Genomic DNA, 13900 nt, shown 5'->3' with positions numbered 1-13900 from the left:
GCTTCCGAAAAGAGCGCTTAGTAATGTTGGGGGTAACGCGTTATATTTCTTTACAAAGGAAGTGCAGAAGCTACTGTTCTAACAGAATAAAAAAGCTGTCCTGTATGCAAACGGCAGGTCCTGATTTTAAACGCTTATTGCGTTTAAGAACATCCCAGATGAAAATAGAATTTTCTAAAAACGTATACTCTTCAAATCCTTGTAAATAAAATAATTAGTTTTAACAACCCTGTTTAAGAAGCGCACCAAGATATAGGGGAAAATACGCCTAGGGGGCATTGAACGGTTGGCGCGCGAGCGCAAGTATAGCTTTTTAACCTCTTAAAAGCTTTTGCATTATCCGGCCTAGTGGAATTATTCTCGGTTTCCCAGATTCGAATGATAATTTTTGCTTGGCGAGCCCACAAATACAGCACACTGACAGACACAGACAGTTCATTGAGAAATGTGTGGACTGTAACTATATGTCCCAATGGAATTAATTTGAGACAATCTTTGGGAACATAAATATATTGTGTAATCTTTCACCGAAAGGTAGAAGCTTAAAGATTACTTTGAAATTAACCTGGTTTTACTGTAATTTGAAAGTTCATTTATTAATTTTTAAAGCTAGTAAAGCTCTAGCTAGCTATAGCTAGCTTTTTTATAATAGTTGTTATACATCTGTATTAAGTATCCATTGCTTAAAAGTTGTTCGTGAGATGAAGATTTATGCACATGTGTGAAATCAGTTTGAATTATTCAAATTTCTTAAAATGTCTTGAGTACTACTGTTCATGGCAGAAACAATCGATGGCCTCACCAGATGACAATTTAATAGATTTTTCGGGTGGAGAAAACCAGCATAATGAAACTACCTCAACAGATGCTACATCTATGACACCACAAGTTACTTTAAATCTGCCAATTACAACTAACTATGATATAAGTGCTCCTGATGCTCCAATGAACACTAGTCACGTTCCATTATCTGTAACTTTAAAACCCCCTGGAAAGGCTAATAAAAGTTTGTTTGAAATAACACGTGTTGAAAGTCATGGTGAAAGTGTAGGGGGAGATGATTCTGAACTTGATGATACATTATCAGAGACTCACGATTCCAGTTCAACTTCAGTTTTAGATTCTATAATGAAGCATAATGAAGCAGAAGCTTTAAAAGCAGAGAAAACAGATATATCCAGCACACATAAGCCACTTTCTGTGAATGTAGAAGGCTCACAAAACATCACCACTTCAACACAATCATCTTCATCATCAACCCCTGTAATTAATTCACAAAGTCATCATTCTGAAGCACCTTCCAGATTTCGCATTGTAAAAATATCTAAATCAAAGCCATATGATAAAGGAAAATGGTTTGTTAACGATTTTTCAGACTCTCAAAGACAAAATGAACCTGGTGAAAATCCAGCTTCACCAATGGTTAGGAGAACTAGGCATGTTACTGAAAGTGGCGGTGAGCAGAAGGTTGATAGGTCTAAGACAGTTACCTCACCAACTGAACCTGCTAAAACAAAATCCTCAGAATTTCTAATTCACCAGTCAATGCAAACCCAGTCTAGAGGATCTAGTTACAGTACAACTGTGACTGATAGAAGATCTTCAGTAGAAAGGTATATTATAATACTAGTATACGTCTGTCTGTCACACAAAATAGCAATCGTAGTTATTGAGAAACACAAAAAGGCGGTAAATAAAAGACGGGCAAACCTGTGGACTTTTTTATGGGCCACCGACTAGTGTATATATATTTAGCAAAATATATTTCACAATTTAATGAATTCTCATAGAAATTAAAAAGTACACTAATTACTGAACTGTTAGGGAGAAAAGTGGAACAAAAAGTTAGAACAGATATTTTATGTTCTATCTAAATATAAAAAGTTTGTTTATCATTTTACCATGTTCAGTATTTTGCCAGTAACATTGCTGTACTATGCTTGGATAAAATTCAAGTTTTTTCGTGATGTGTTTTCAATAAGTAAAAGTAATTTGTGCAATCAAAAAACACTTATTTAGGCAAATGCAGCATGTTTCAATACTTTCAGAAATAAGCATATATGTTATAAGTTATAGAAACTTTGTGGATGGTTTTAAAGTAATAATTAGAAAGAAACAAGAGCCAAGAGTTCTAGTGCATGGTTAGCCAACAACCTGAGTTATAACTTTTTAGGGGTACTTTGAACTTTTGTCTAAGCCACGCTAAGTGGAATTAATCTGTGTGATAATTTTTTTAAATAAAATTATTTGCAAGAGTTCAAAAAATTGATAGGTAAATAAAAGTGATAATAATTGTTAGAAATAGATTTTAAAAAAAATTTCATTAGATTTAATTTTCCTAGATTTTATTGAATAGCGAGCTACTTAATAATTTTGTCAAAACTCATTTTGAAAGTTCATGTAATTGACAAAAACTAATGAAATTTACAAAATTTTGCAAAAGTTAATTCTCCTAGGTATGCAATATTCCTTTGCAAAATATAGTTTCTGTAATCTAAATAAATCTGTGACACGATGGTTGTATGGACTTTTCTTTGACACACTATTTTACCTACATGTTAAATTTTTCATCAATAGACTCCACTCCTCTGAAGAAAAAAACATTTCTTCTCTTTTTATTAAAATATATGCGTTTTACACTCTTCTGTAGATAGTTTTTTATATTTAAATGGCGGCAGATAAGAAAGAGAGAAACACAGCCAAAAACAGGACCTATCGAGCAAAGCATCTTCCTTAGATATAGTCCTTAATAATGTTCTTTATGTCTCACATTTTAAACATAAAGAATATTAAAAGTATTTTTTGCATAATTAAGAATTATTATCAGAGTAATAGAATAATGAGTTCTTTGTGACTAACCATGCGCAATGTTGCATATTTGCAAAAGAAAAGATTGTGGAATTAAATTGTGTAAGGTTTTTGTATAATACATGAAAAGAATTTGCGAACGGGCATGGGTATTATGTTTGATAAATCCAGTGACTTCTTCAACTTTTATTGGGGATTGTAATGAAAAAAAAAATGTTTAAAAAATTTATACTTAACATGCTAACATTCATGTACAAGTCTTGAAAGATTATACATTTTTGTTGCCAGGTGGTTAATAAGTTGTTGCTATGGAGATATATGGGTCCTGAGGATAAAATTCAGACTAGATTTGAAGGAAATATCGATCCAGCGAAATGATATTCCAAAACTTGTTTAATTAAAAAATTTGTATTGTCACAGCACAAATCACAAACACAGGCAACATGAAACAAACAAAGAAGTTAACAAATTTGTTTTGTAATGCATCCTTTGTTGTATTTTTTGTTTATGTTGCATTTTAGCACTAGTATTGGTGAGCAGTCCACAACAAATGCAACTGTGACCGTCGGTACACTGGAAAATTCTCTGGTAAGTTTGTAAATGATTTTTTTGTTTTAAAATGTTACATTCAGGCTTTAAAAAAATTAGGAAACTTGTGAGGCAAACTTGCAGTCTTTACTCGACTAACATATATGGTGCCTTAGGTTAGTGGTTATAACTCTTGCACTTTGTGCTGAAGACTAGGGTTCAATATGGGCAAGTAAATTTTACCATTGCCCCGGATTAACCGAAGCTATTTGAGGAACATTTGGGAGGTGGGAGCCTATAGGCTGCTGGACGTTGCAGGGAGTTGTCTGGTAGAGAGCGGACCCTAAAGTGGTCTGCATACCTCCAAATGAGAATTAAGTACTCTAGGACTCCCCATCTAACCCATGACTAGTTCTGAAAATAATAGTCATGTTTTAATACTACTATGGTGCATTTCAGATTTTTTTGTGTCTGTTGAGTTTATGAACGTGATCTAAAGGAATAGTGTATAAGAATTCAGTACGATAAGAAAAATTATTATTTATTATTATTATTTATGTTTATACAGGATTTGCATGTCAGTATATAAAACACTGTTATAAATATGCGTCCTGAAAAATAAGAAAAGAAAATGTATTTTATATATACCGCCAATATTGTAATAAATTTTTGGGTTGTCTCTTTGGGAACAACTGAGTAAACTTAAGAGACTTTCTCTCTCTGATAGTTGTCGTTGGTTGCTTACGTGGCACTTCATACATATTCCTATTTGCTCCTTTACAGTTACTTTAAGATCCTTGCATTTCCTTACATTCATCATAAGCAAAATTAAACACAGGTTCTGTATAACTTATCTCAGCTATTATAAAGCATGTTTTTTCAGATGGAAACTTAATATATATATTATATATATACCATTAGTGTAACTTCAGACAAGGTCAGGATAAAACAAAAGGAATTTCTCTGAACTCTGTAACAATCCCTCCAAACTGCAATTCATTTTCTGTACCTTTGTAAGAGGGTGGCAGGGAGGGTGAAAATTAGGTAAGGGAAAGTCGGAGGTGGGAGGTGGTCTATTTGTTTTCTGAAAAGGAATCGTTCGATACTGTGTTTGGTCAATTTCAGCAAGTAGTTGCTTGTAACGATGGCTATTAATAAAAATAAGCACTACCTGATCTTGTTAGATTGACCTCTTTGTTTTATTGTAAAGGTATTTATTAGAAATACAATCAAGTTTCTCACGTTAGCATAGAGTGTGTTTTTTGGTTAAGAGGGAGTCTCACAGGTATGGTGGTGGGGTAGGAAAGTATTTTAAAAAGAAACTTAAGTGAACAAGGGGGTGGAGGTTGAAATATAATAAATATTTGGGCGTCATACTTTTTGAATGACCCCTAACCTAAATTCTGTAATAGTTTAGAATTGTGTTGCGTTTTTGTGCAGCATGTATATTAAAGAATCATTCTGTCAAATAGCATTGTGGGAAGAGATGGGGATCAAAAATATTAAAAATCTCCTAGTGGTTGCCGTCTTAGTAAAATTGTGAACTTTAGTAAAATTCAACTTTCATTATTTTAGAGCCTTGTTTTCTTCAGGATGGCAATCTTCACTTTTTGTGGGGACATTTTATGGACATGCACGGACAATTTGTGACACATTGGCATAATGTATTCACTAAAAAATACAAAAACAAATTTTTATCTATGTCTTATGTTCATAAGTACTTCACTAAAAAATATAAATGTAGATCGCTCTTCATGAATTTTTTTATATAAATTTTAATTACTTTTTTGAACTTAGTTTTTGATCTTCATGGAGTCTTACATTTATCTTTATGACAAATGTTTGTGGAAATTTTGTAACAAATATGGAAATCAATAATGCTCCTTAATGAGGTAATTAACTCCAATTAAGAAAGTCTTAATGCCATCCTTAGAAGTAATTGACATTTGTACATCTTAACAAGTTGTAAAAATTGAAGAGAAAAAAATTTATAAATAACAGTGAAGTATGAAAAATATATGATGTAAAAAATTATCCACCAACTGAATAGACCTTTTCTAAATTTCCTAATTATGCCAATCTCGATTAAAGAGGTTGGTACTGATTCTCATCCCTGAGTTTATTTTCAACAGGTAGAACAAATTGCCTAATTTCGTGAATATTTCTGTTCGTTAAGTGCCTCAATTGCTAAAAGAAATTTACGGTCAAAAAGCTTCCTATAGACGAAATTTTTAAGAATAGCCTTGTTTTCAAAATAAATTATTTTCTTTAGATTTAAATAAAATCCAGCCAGAATATTGTATTGCTCTAAAAATTTCAGTTTTGTCATGATAATTTGATATTTTATCTAATCTCTTTATTTAAAGAGCTTAGAATATACAATTTCGGAGACCTCTTAATTATTATAATTTATGAAACTCAGGAAAGGTGTATTATGACTGTATTTTTCTTAAAACTCACTACAATAATAAAAAGTTGTTTGTGAAAAGGTCCAACAGATCTAACATGTGCTTTTTATATATAAGATTCGCTAAATTAAAACAAAAGCTCACTTTAATCGCTAAGCATGACGTACTCAGTACTGCGCGGTCGTACGTCTTCAAAATGGCGGCGATTCTAGCAAACGTATTGGTCGAAGTCACGAAATGACGTCATGGTATGCTGCAGTACCTTAAAAATAATTTTGAACAACGCGAGCGAAAGCGCTCTTAAATATTGTGCAATATTATTTTTTCACTTTGTTGCGTCGTGCGCCTTCAACCGGCGTGCTAAAGAAATTTGAACTGTATTTTCGGCTTTAGAAAGCTTTACGATGCAATTTGAATTAAATGGATTTATTAACTTTTTTATTTATTCAATGGAACTTATCATTCGTAATTTTGGTAACGACTGCCATATTTGTTTTCATTGGTAAAGTTTTCATTAAAAAATTACATGTATCGGATATGTTTTAATGCTGTTGTTGAAAGCTACATATTTTTTATATTCAGCCGAAAAATATAGGTGTTCAAACAAAATTGTCATTTTCGTGAAACTCTGTTCACACCGGGCTAAGTTTTTATAAAAGGACTTAAAAATTTCTATTCTTAATACTCTGGAATCCACCGTGCATGAATAATTTACGATATTTTTCGCGTTTGTTTTAGGGACAAATTCAGTCTATAACAGAGTCGATGGTCAGTGCGGTAAATGACGAAGTTCGGAAGCTGAAAGACAATTTAACAGTCTTGCAGACTGAAAATAATCATTTAAAAGACGAAAACGAAAAACTGAAAAAGAGGCTGGCTGCTGCGGAAGAAAAGTTAATTGCGCTTGATAAAGGTTGATTTACACGGTGAAAAAATAGAATTATTTTTTAAAGAAATGCTGATTCACAATAGTATCAATAATATATTTGGCGCGATTTACCGATCAATTTTTATCTGCAGCATTGTCGGAGCGGAAGCCTTAAAACTCCGGTTAGGTTCCGCTTGGCTTGACCAATAATGAGGCAATTGTACCGAAATTGGAAACATAAATATATTAAATTTGAATTTTATTATAAATAAACATCTGAATTGAAATGATTTCCAGCCGAGTGCTATTTTTTATATATTAAAAAATGTTATAGGTTTCTTTCTATTTCGTTAAGCAAGTTCTTCCCAACGCGCGCTGTTCTTGTCAACTCACTGCAACTATATATGACTTTTTAAAATATTTGTGGAAGTAAACAAATTTGCAATTTGACAAGAAGGCGTGTCGTTTTTTTTAGAATTTGCTCAAATTTTAAAATACGCTATGGGAGTTTCAAATAAACAGTTTTTATTTTTGCCTTATGTTTTATGAAGAAAAAGACGTAAAAAAGAATGTATTTTCCCTTATGAATTGAATGTTGTCTAAATACAGTGAATCCTCCCTATAATGCACACATCTCTCAGGAAAGGATGAAATGACGGAAAACTGTCAAACCTTTATGTAGCGGATTGTCCATAGCGGACGTCTGTCCATAGCGTACGCCTATCCAAAGCGGACGTCTGTCTATAGCGGACGTCTGCCTATAGCGGACGCCGTTTTAAGGTTCCAATTTGTCGACCTCTAAAACTGACCTCTCTGTAGCGTAGTCGTCCACTTTATCTATTAGTCTCATGTTATTTTTTGGCGTCCTCTTCTAAACGGAGCCTCTTAGCAAACTTTACGTTTGATTTTACTATACCCTCACATCTCAGAGCAGGTTTTTGAGTCAATATAAGCTTATTTGTAATGAACCACCATGTAGCGAACATCTTTCTATAGGGGACACTTGTGAGTCTGCTGTAGACAGGTTTCACTGTACTTTGCAAGTTTCCGTGAAGCACCGGTTTGCGGTCAGTAGGGACAAGCAATTTAGTTACAAAATCACGGTAGAATCTCTATATAACAGACACTAACAGATCTTCAAAAAAAAAGTATCTGCTATAAGGTTTTGTTACATAGGGATAATCCAATAGTGAAGTGAAATAACCCGCAGGCTGTTGGATAAAAGAAGGAGCTAATTGCAGGAGCCTAAAAGACGTAAACTCAAAAAATAAAATAATAACTTAAAGAAAAACATAAACAAGGAAGAAAATATTTTATAAAAATAAAAATAGACAATCTACAAAAATTTGTTTTATTGACCCGTTGTTTGGTGTCTCCGCTGTAGATAGAGGTCAATTCGAGGGAAGCCTGGGACCTTAAAACGACGTTCGCTATAGTGGCCGCTGCACGGATGTTTCGTTAAGAGAGGTTGACTATAAGGGATGTCCGCTGTTAGAGGGTTTCACGTTATTGTGTGTACGACGATTTGTTTCCGTGGACACGATCTATTGGGATCTTGCAAAGCTTGCGTTTAAGAAGTTAAACGCATTGGATTATTAACTTGCGGCAAATGATACACATTCTGATTTTAGACCAAAATTTTCTGATTTAGTTTAATATTCGGGAGAGTTTTTTTGATATTTTAGCAAATTCAAAGTGTAGTAAAAGTATAGAATCATCTGCTTTTTTAGACCCAGCTTTGGTATCAGGTGTTCCCGTAGTCACGCAAAGTGAAAAACAACTTAAATTTATTTTGACCAACTTCCCTGTACAAACGGACACGGCGTGTTATTAAATTACCATATAGAAAAACCACACATTTTTAATCGTGCGTATTTAATAATATACAACTAATAATACAGAATAAAAATAACAAGAAAAACAACACCGGTCCGCGAATTCGAATGTTATCATCAAAACATTCGATTCCTGGACCGATTCTTTTTAGCTTTTGGTTTCTGCTCGATTCAAACATTTTTAAACTTTCTGGTAATCTGAATTAGCGAATGGAGCGTATAGTTAAAAAAACAAAGAGCTTGTTTTACAATTTATTGTAAAAATCACGTGTTTGACACAAGTTTACAATTTTAACAACATCCGTTTACACCAACTCAAAGTCTTTCCACCATATTTACTCTATTCGTCATTTTCGCCACAGGATTAGCCATTAAACCTTAGGAATTAGGCGAGTTGACTAAAACAGCAGAATTAATTTTCAACGAATGACAATCAGATTACTAATATTTTAAACCAATAAAATTCGGTAAGCTTTTGAAAGGTCACAAAATCAAGATGCGTAAAAGATCTCAAGCACAACTGTTTCGCGCAATAATCAGCCTTATTTCAAGTCATAACAAAAAGTCTGGTTTATTAGAGAGGCAAAGATTATAGAGTATATACGGTATCCAGTACCCCTACCGTAAAACAGTCCGTGATACCGGTAGTTGAAGACTCAAATACAAATTAGGCAACACAGTTCACAGTGGAATTACTAACAGTTGCGGGGAAAAGTATTTTCCGATTTAAAAAAAGAAAAAAGCTCGCTTATTCAGATGTTTTCTCATGTAAATAAACAGAAAGCTCTTCCAAAGCAAAAAGCGCCGTGTAAACATGGAATAAATACCCAAAAAACAAAACAACTTTTAGTATAAAAATGTTACGCAATAAATCAATGAGAAATATTTACTACCAACCTCGTTCCCAGGAAAAATTATTAAAACTGCAGACACGGTAGCAATTATTTTGTACTAAAAACCTGATCCTTTTTTTAAAAATAATCTATATGCCTGAAGCCGCTTTCCATTTTAATTGGTTGTTAAAGAAGCTCATTCGCAGAAAATATTGCAAAAATTTCAATTGCAGAAAATTGCAAAAAGTCCATCTGAAACACTTGGATATAAGGTCGTTGCGACAAAAATTCGACAACGTCCAAATACTAAATGCTAGGATATACGGATAAACCATGGAAAGCGGCCTTAATGAAGATTTATAGCGCTGCTTACATCAGTACATTTTCTGCGGAAAGTATAAATCAAAATTTACACCAAAGTAAACTGCAAAACACATCGAAAATTTTAAAACATACAAAAAAAAAACACGTAAAAAAAAACTCAAATATTCTTTTACAATAAAAAATGTGTAGCAATTCTTGTACCTTGCTTTTGCTTGATTAACCAGATGGTAATATATTTTGCTTGATTAACCAGATGATATATTTTGCTTAATTAACCAGATGGTGTTATATTTTGCTTAATTAATCAGATGGTGTTATATTTTGCATTCAATTAAGCCTTTTTACAGCGGACTACATGTATTTTTAACCATTTTTTTTTAGTTTAACATTAGTACCCGATTAAAGGCCCAAATATGTCCAAAATGTTTGTATGTCGAGGGCATGCTAATTATTTTCAGCCAATATACACTGATGTGCTTATGAAACACGTGTGCGACGTTCGATATGGCACGGTAACATGGTAGACTGGCTGTCACAAAAATCAAAGCTAAGTTAGTAACGCAGACTGTCTGCAGCGTTTTTAGGTAGATTATCCTAATTTCCCAAAAAAAATTTTATCCTTCTTTCCTGACGCTCTTTTACTTTTTCTGAGCAAGCTTGGAGTCAGAAATTTAACTATTTGATCATGTGCAGCAATACTGGTCGTATTAGTCATGCAGAAGCCTTCACTCATATTTTTTCAGAACTTTCAGAAAACGTGCCTGATTTTTTTATGACCAGACACCACGTTATCGTTTGCGCCTTTTTGTGCATCAACCGGATTATATAATCAAGGTAAAGAGGATACAAGCACTGCTATGTTACTTCTTACGAAGACACGTTTACTATAAAAAAGAAAATAATTAAATAAAGGGAATTGAAGAAAATATATATACATGTACGCGTTATTCTTTTTAAAGCCATTTTTCACTTCCGATTCCGATGACGAAGTGAAGCCGCATCTTTTTTAAGACACCACCAACGGTTCGTCATCTGAAAATCGATTGATCATCGGTGCATCTTCTCCTGTAAACAAAATTGCCAAAAGATGAGTAAGCCACAGGGAGCTGTTTTAAAGTGAATAAACGACAGAGTAAGTGCAGAAAAGAAGCTATTTTTGCGATAATTTCTGCAAATGGATACGCAGTAAGAGCAATCTTCAGGGAATTGCAGAAAATAAATAAGTTGCACGTTATTTCTTTAGTATGAAGTAATGACATTTACTTGGACGGGGGTTATTTCTGTGATTACAGGTGAGATTATAATTGGCGTTTATTGATTGCAGAACGGTCGACTTTGAAATTAGCTCACAGACAAAAAAAAATATTGCCTAAGGAGAAATGAGAAGAAATTTTTATACTAATGCGTTTTTTTTTGAGAAAGCGTAAATAAAAATTAAGGTTTTGCAACAATACTTCGTCGCCAAACCTGAAGACATTTAAATTACAGTGGCAATCAAAATTCTTCGAAAGCGGACTAAATGACAATCAAATAACAATCAAAATACATGGTCTAACTTACCTTGACGAAATCCAACGACCATATTATCATCGTCATCATCAAAATCATCCTCGTGGCGGGAGTAATTTCCGCGAGCAGCGAATGCCAGAAAGCTATGCTGCAAGCGACGGTACTTGTAACCCATCAGGAGTAAGCCAAGGAATAACGCTAACAAAACAAACGCGACAGGGATAGCCCAAACGAGGGTGTTAGACTTTTTCTTTTCAGCTTGACTTTTGCCTTGTTGGACGGAAAAGAGATTTTTGCCATCGTATCGAATCAGAAATGTTTCCGACTGTCTAACCAATATAGCTTCTCCCCCGTACGTCAAAACAATTGTGCATTTATATGTGCCAGCTTTTATGTTCTTGTCTGCCAGTTGTTGGTTCGCGTAATGCATTACACCGTTCGTATTAATTCCCACGTTGATTACACCTTCATTGCAAAATAACTAAAGACACAAAAATATGGAAAATATCTACACGCGCTACTTCTATAAAAAGTAACGTCCCAAAAACAACATACCCGTCGACCCTGCAACACGTAGCCCTGTCTAAGACAGGAAGCTTCATCTTCCTCCCATATGATTGCGTGTCTGCTGACTACAACACCGGTTGGCTCATCAGGAATGCCACCTCTTAAAGTCACTCTGTCGGTAGACACGTATAACCAATTAGCCGGCATGACGTTATTATGCATAAGCGCTACTGCGAACATATACTCGGAACATGATGGCAGCTTTCCAATCACGTAAGATAAAGTGGATAAACCTACGCGGATGTATTTTACTTGTCGTGTGCTCTCTCTCCTGCAAGTAAACAAAAGCAGCAGTTAGCAACGTATGCACATTTTATTACCTTATCAATACAAAAAACGGTCATTTATTTATTTATTTGTTTATTTATTTATAAATATTTATTTATATTTACTTATTTATTTATTTATATTTACTTATTTATTTATATTTACTTATTTATTTATATTTACTTATTTATTTATTTATTTATTTATAAAAAATATTTATACAGGCAGTTATCAACGTGTGTTCTGTTGTTTAAAAATCAATATATATGTATAAATATAAAACTATAAAATAATAAAAAACATTAGTAGGCAAAATCAAATGAAAAGATCGAAAAATCACATACAAAAGCTTTCAAAGAACAGAATGAACAGTATAAAAGATCAGTATAAATGCGAACAACTTACGCCCATCCAAAGAGTGTTTTGGACTAAAACTATACGAACTATTTAAAGAGATATTAACAGAGGGCTTTAATCTACACTTTTGAAGTCAGGCGTTGTATTTTACAGTATCACATCAAAAGCGGTTAGTACATGATATAGCCTCATTACTGATAATTTTGAAGTAGTGTGCAACAAGCCACTTTGAAGCTAATCAACATAGAGAAACGCAAAAGCAATCACTCTATAAAACTTACATATAAGCTATGATGTAGCCTGCAGCTTTCGATAAGCTGACATCAGCATGTTGCCACGTCAACCAAACTGCAGAACCATTTATGACCTTGGATCGTAACGAATTGACCCGCGCTGTTGCCTCTGAAAAAAAAGAGTTCAATTTTCTTAAAACCCATACAAACCCTGAAAGTTTTAATTTAAATTGCCTGTTTATTTGACGATGATAGCTGTCATTTTTACCATTGTACTCGTGGAAAATTATAGAGATTTTTGCCAGTTTTCCACGCTGGAAAAAACATGGAACCATCACCAACATGTTTTTCTATCAGCAATTGAACTGACGTACCTTCTGGCTTCTTGGAAAGGAATAAATGAGAGGCTTAGCAAGCTGCCTTATTATTGGTCCATTTTGAGGCCCAGACCTTTACAGCTGGGCTGTTTACATAAAGTTTACACCTGTTTAAGAAAAGCTACCTGTACGTTTCAAAAATATACTGATTCACACATAAGATTTGCATTGATCAGCAATAGGTCTGCACCAAAGCTTAGGTCACAATTCATGTAACCTTTGCACGAACAGGCTCCGGTAGTACTTGTTTACAAACATAAGACGGACTTACTGCACTGTTTAGTTTCGTCTGAATAATCCAAACAATCAGTTTTGCCATCACACAACACTTTGTGCAGGTAGCATTGACCCAGTTTTGTGCAATTAAAACCAAATGGTGCTGGAAGACACTCATCTAAAATAAGCATAGTAGTTACAGCGTTTACGTTTTTCTATTCTAAACTTTTTCGACTTTTCAAGAAACTTCATATTTTTTGAACAAGATGTGTCTGATTGAATCATTTCAAATAAAAATTGATTATGGTTGCAACTTGCTTTTGACCATTAATTTTTGATTTGATCTAATAACAGAGAAGGCGTCTCAGTTATTCAGATGTTGGAGTAAGAGAACCGCAGATAACATTTTTATAAGATAAAACAAACCATAATACACAATGCTCCAGTATATTAACAAAAGGAAGATATTTGACACATTTAGATAATTCCAGATAAGACCAGTTTTTACTGAATTTTTGCTGAACCCTAGGAAAGTATCCAAAATTTCCAAATTTGCTTTGTTAGGCATAATGTACACATAACAAATACATCAAACTCTTACTTTCATTTCCACAACCTTTCTCGTCTTCTTTAGAATAGCAGTCCACGTTACCGTCGCATTTTTTACCTAATGGTATGCATTCCCCTGATCTACACCAGAACTCGTCCTTTTTGCAACCTAAAACAGAAGTAATAAACAACTGCTTAGGTAATGACATTCATGCTTACAC

General features: G+C 33.7%; 2 protein-coding genes across 3 annotated transcripts in view; one reads left to right on the top strand and one right to left on the bottom strand.

Moving 5' to 3' along the window:
• The first annotated feature begins 377 nt into the window (after positions 1 to 377).
• On the top strand, positions 378 to 6902 carry LOC130635649 (serine-rich adhesin for platelets-like). The gene is made up of 3 exons (XM_057445044.1): positions 378 to 1613; positions 3330 to 3396; positions 6483 to 6902. The coding sequence occupies exons 1-3, from the start codon at positions 712 to 714 to the stop codon at positions 6660 to 6662; spliced, it is 1149 nt and encodes a 382-aa protein (XP_057301027.1). The 5' UTR covers positions 378 to 711; the 3' UTR covers positions 6663 to 6902.
• A 1568-nt stretch (positions 6903 to 8470) lies between these two features.
• Positions 8471 to 13900, bottom strand: part of LOC130635644 (sortilin-related receptor-like) — a 67457-nt gene continuing 62027 nt past the window's right edge. For both annotated transcript variants that reach the window (XM_057445036.1, XM_057445035.1), the window contains 6 exons: positions 13732 to 13848; positions 13186 to 13308; positions 12586 to 12706; positions 11669 to 11951; positions 11165 to 11594; positions 8471 to 10669 (listed from right to left, as the gene is read on the bottom strand). In XM_057445036.1, the coding sequence (XP_057301019.1) occupies positions 10611 to 10669; positions 11165 to 11594; positions 11669 to 11951; positions 12586 to 12706; positions 13186 to 13308; positions 13732 to 13848 (1133 nt within the window). In that variant the 3' untranslated portion in view covers positions 8471 to 10610. The remainder of the gene's footprint in view (positions 10670 to 11164; positions 11595 to 11668; positions 11952 to 12585; positions 12707 to 13185; positions 13309 to 13731; positions 13849 to 13900) is intronic.

This window comes from Hydractinia symbiolongicarpus, chromosome 3, assembly GCF_029227915.1.
Source record: "Hydractinia symbiolongicarpus strain clone_291-10 chromosome 3, HSymV2.1, whole genome shotgun sequence".
Classification (NCBI taxonomy): Eukaryota; Metazoa; Cnidaria; class Hydrozoa; order Anthoathecata; family Hydractiniidae; genus Hydractinia; species Hydractinia symbiolongicarpus.
Note: the sequence above shows the minus strand (reverse complement) of the source record. Positions and strands in the feature narration are given on the sequence as shown.

Bases quoted from the DNA above. Each gene is read 5' to 3' on its own strand.
- LOC130635649 (XM_057445044.1), top strand. From the start codon at position 712: ATGCACATGTGTGAAATCAGTTTGAATTATTCAAATTTCTTAAAATGT. The intron at 1,614-3,329 runs GTATATTATAAT...GTTGCATTTTAG, and splicing joins AGAAGATCTTCAGTAGAAAG to CACTAGTATTGGTGAGCAGT. The intron at 3,397-6,482 runs GTAAGTTTGTAA...CGTTTGTTTTAG, and splicing joins GTACACTGGAAAATTCTCTG to GGACAAATTCAGTCTATAAC.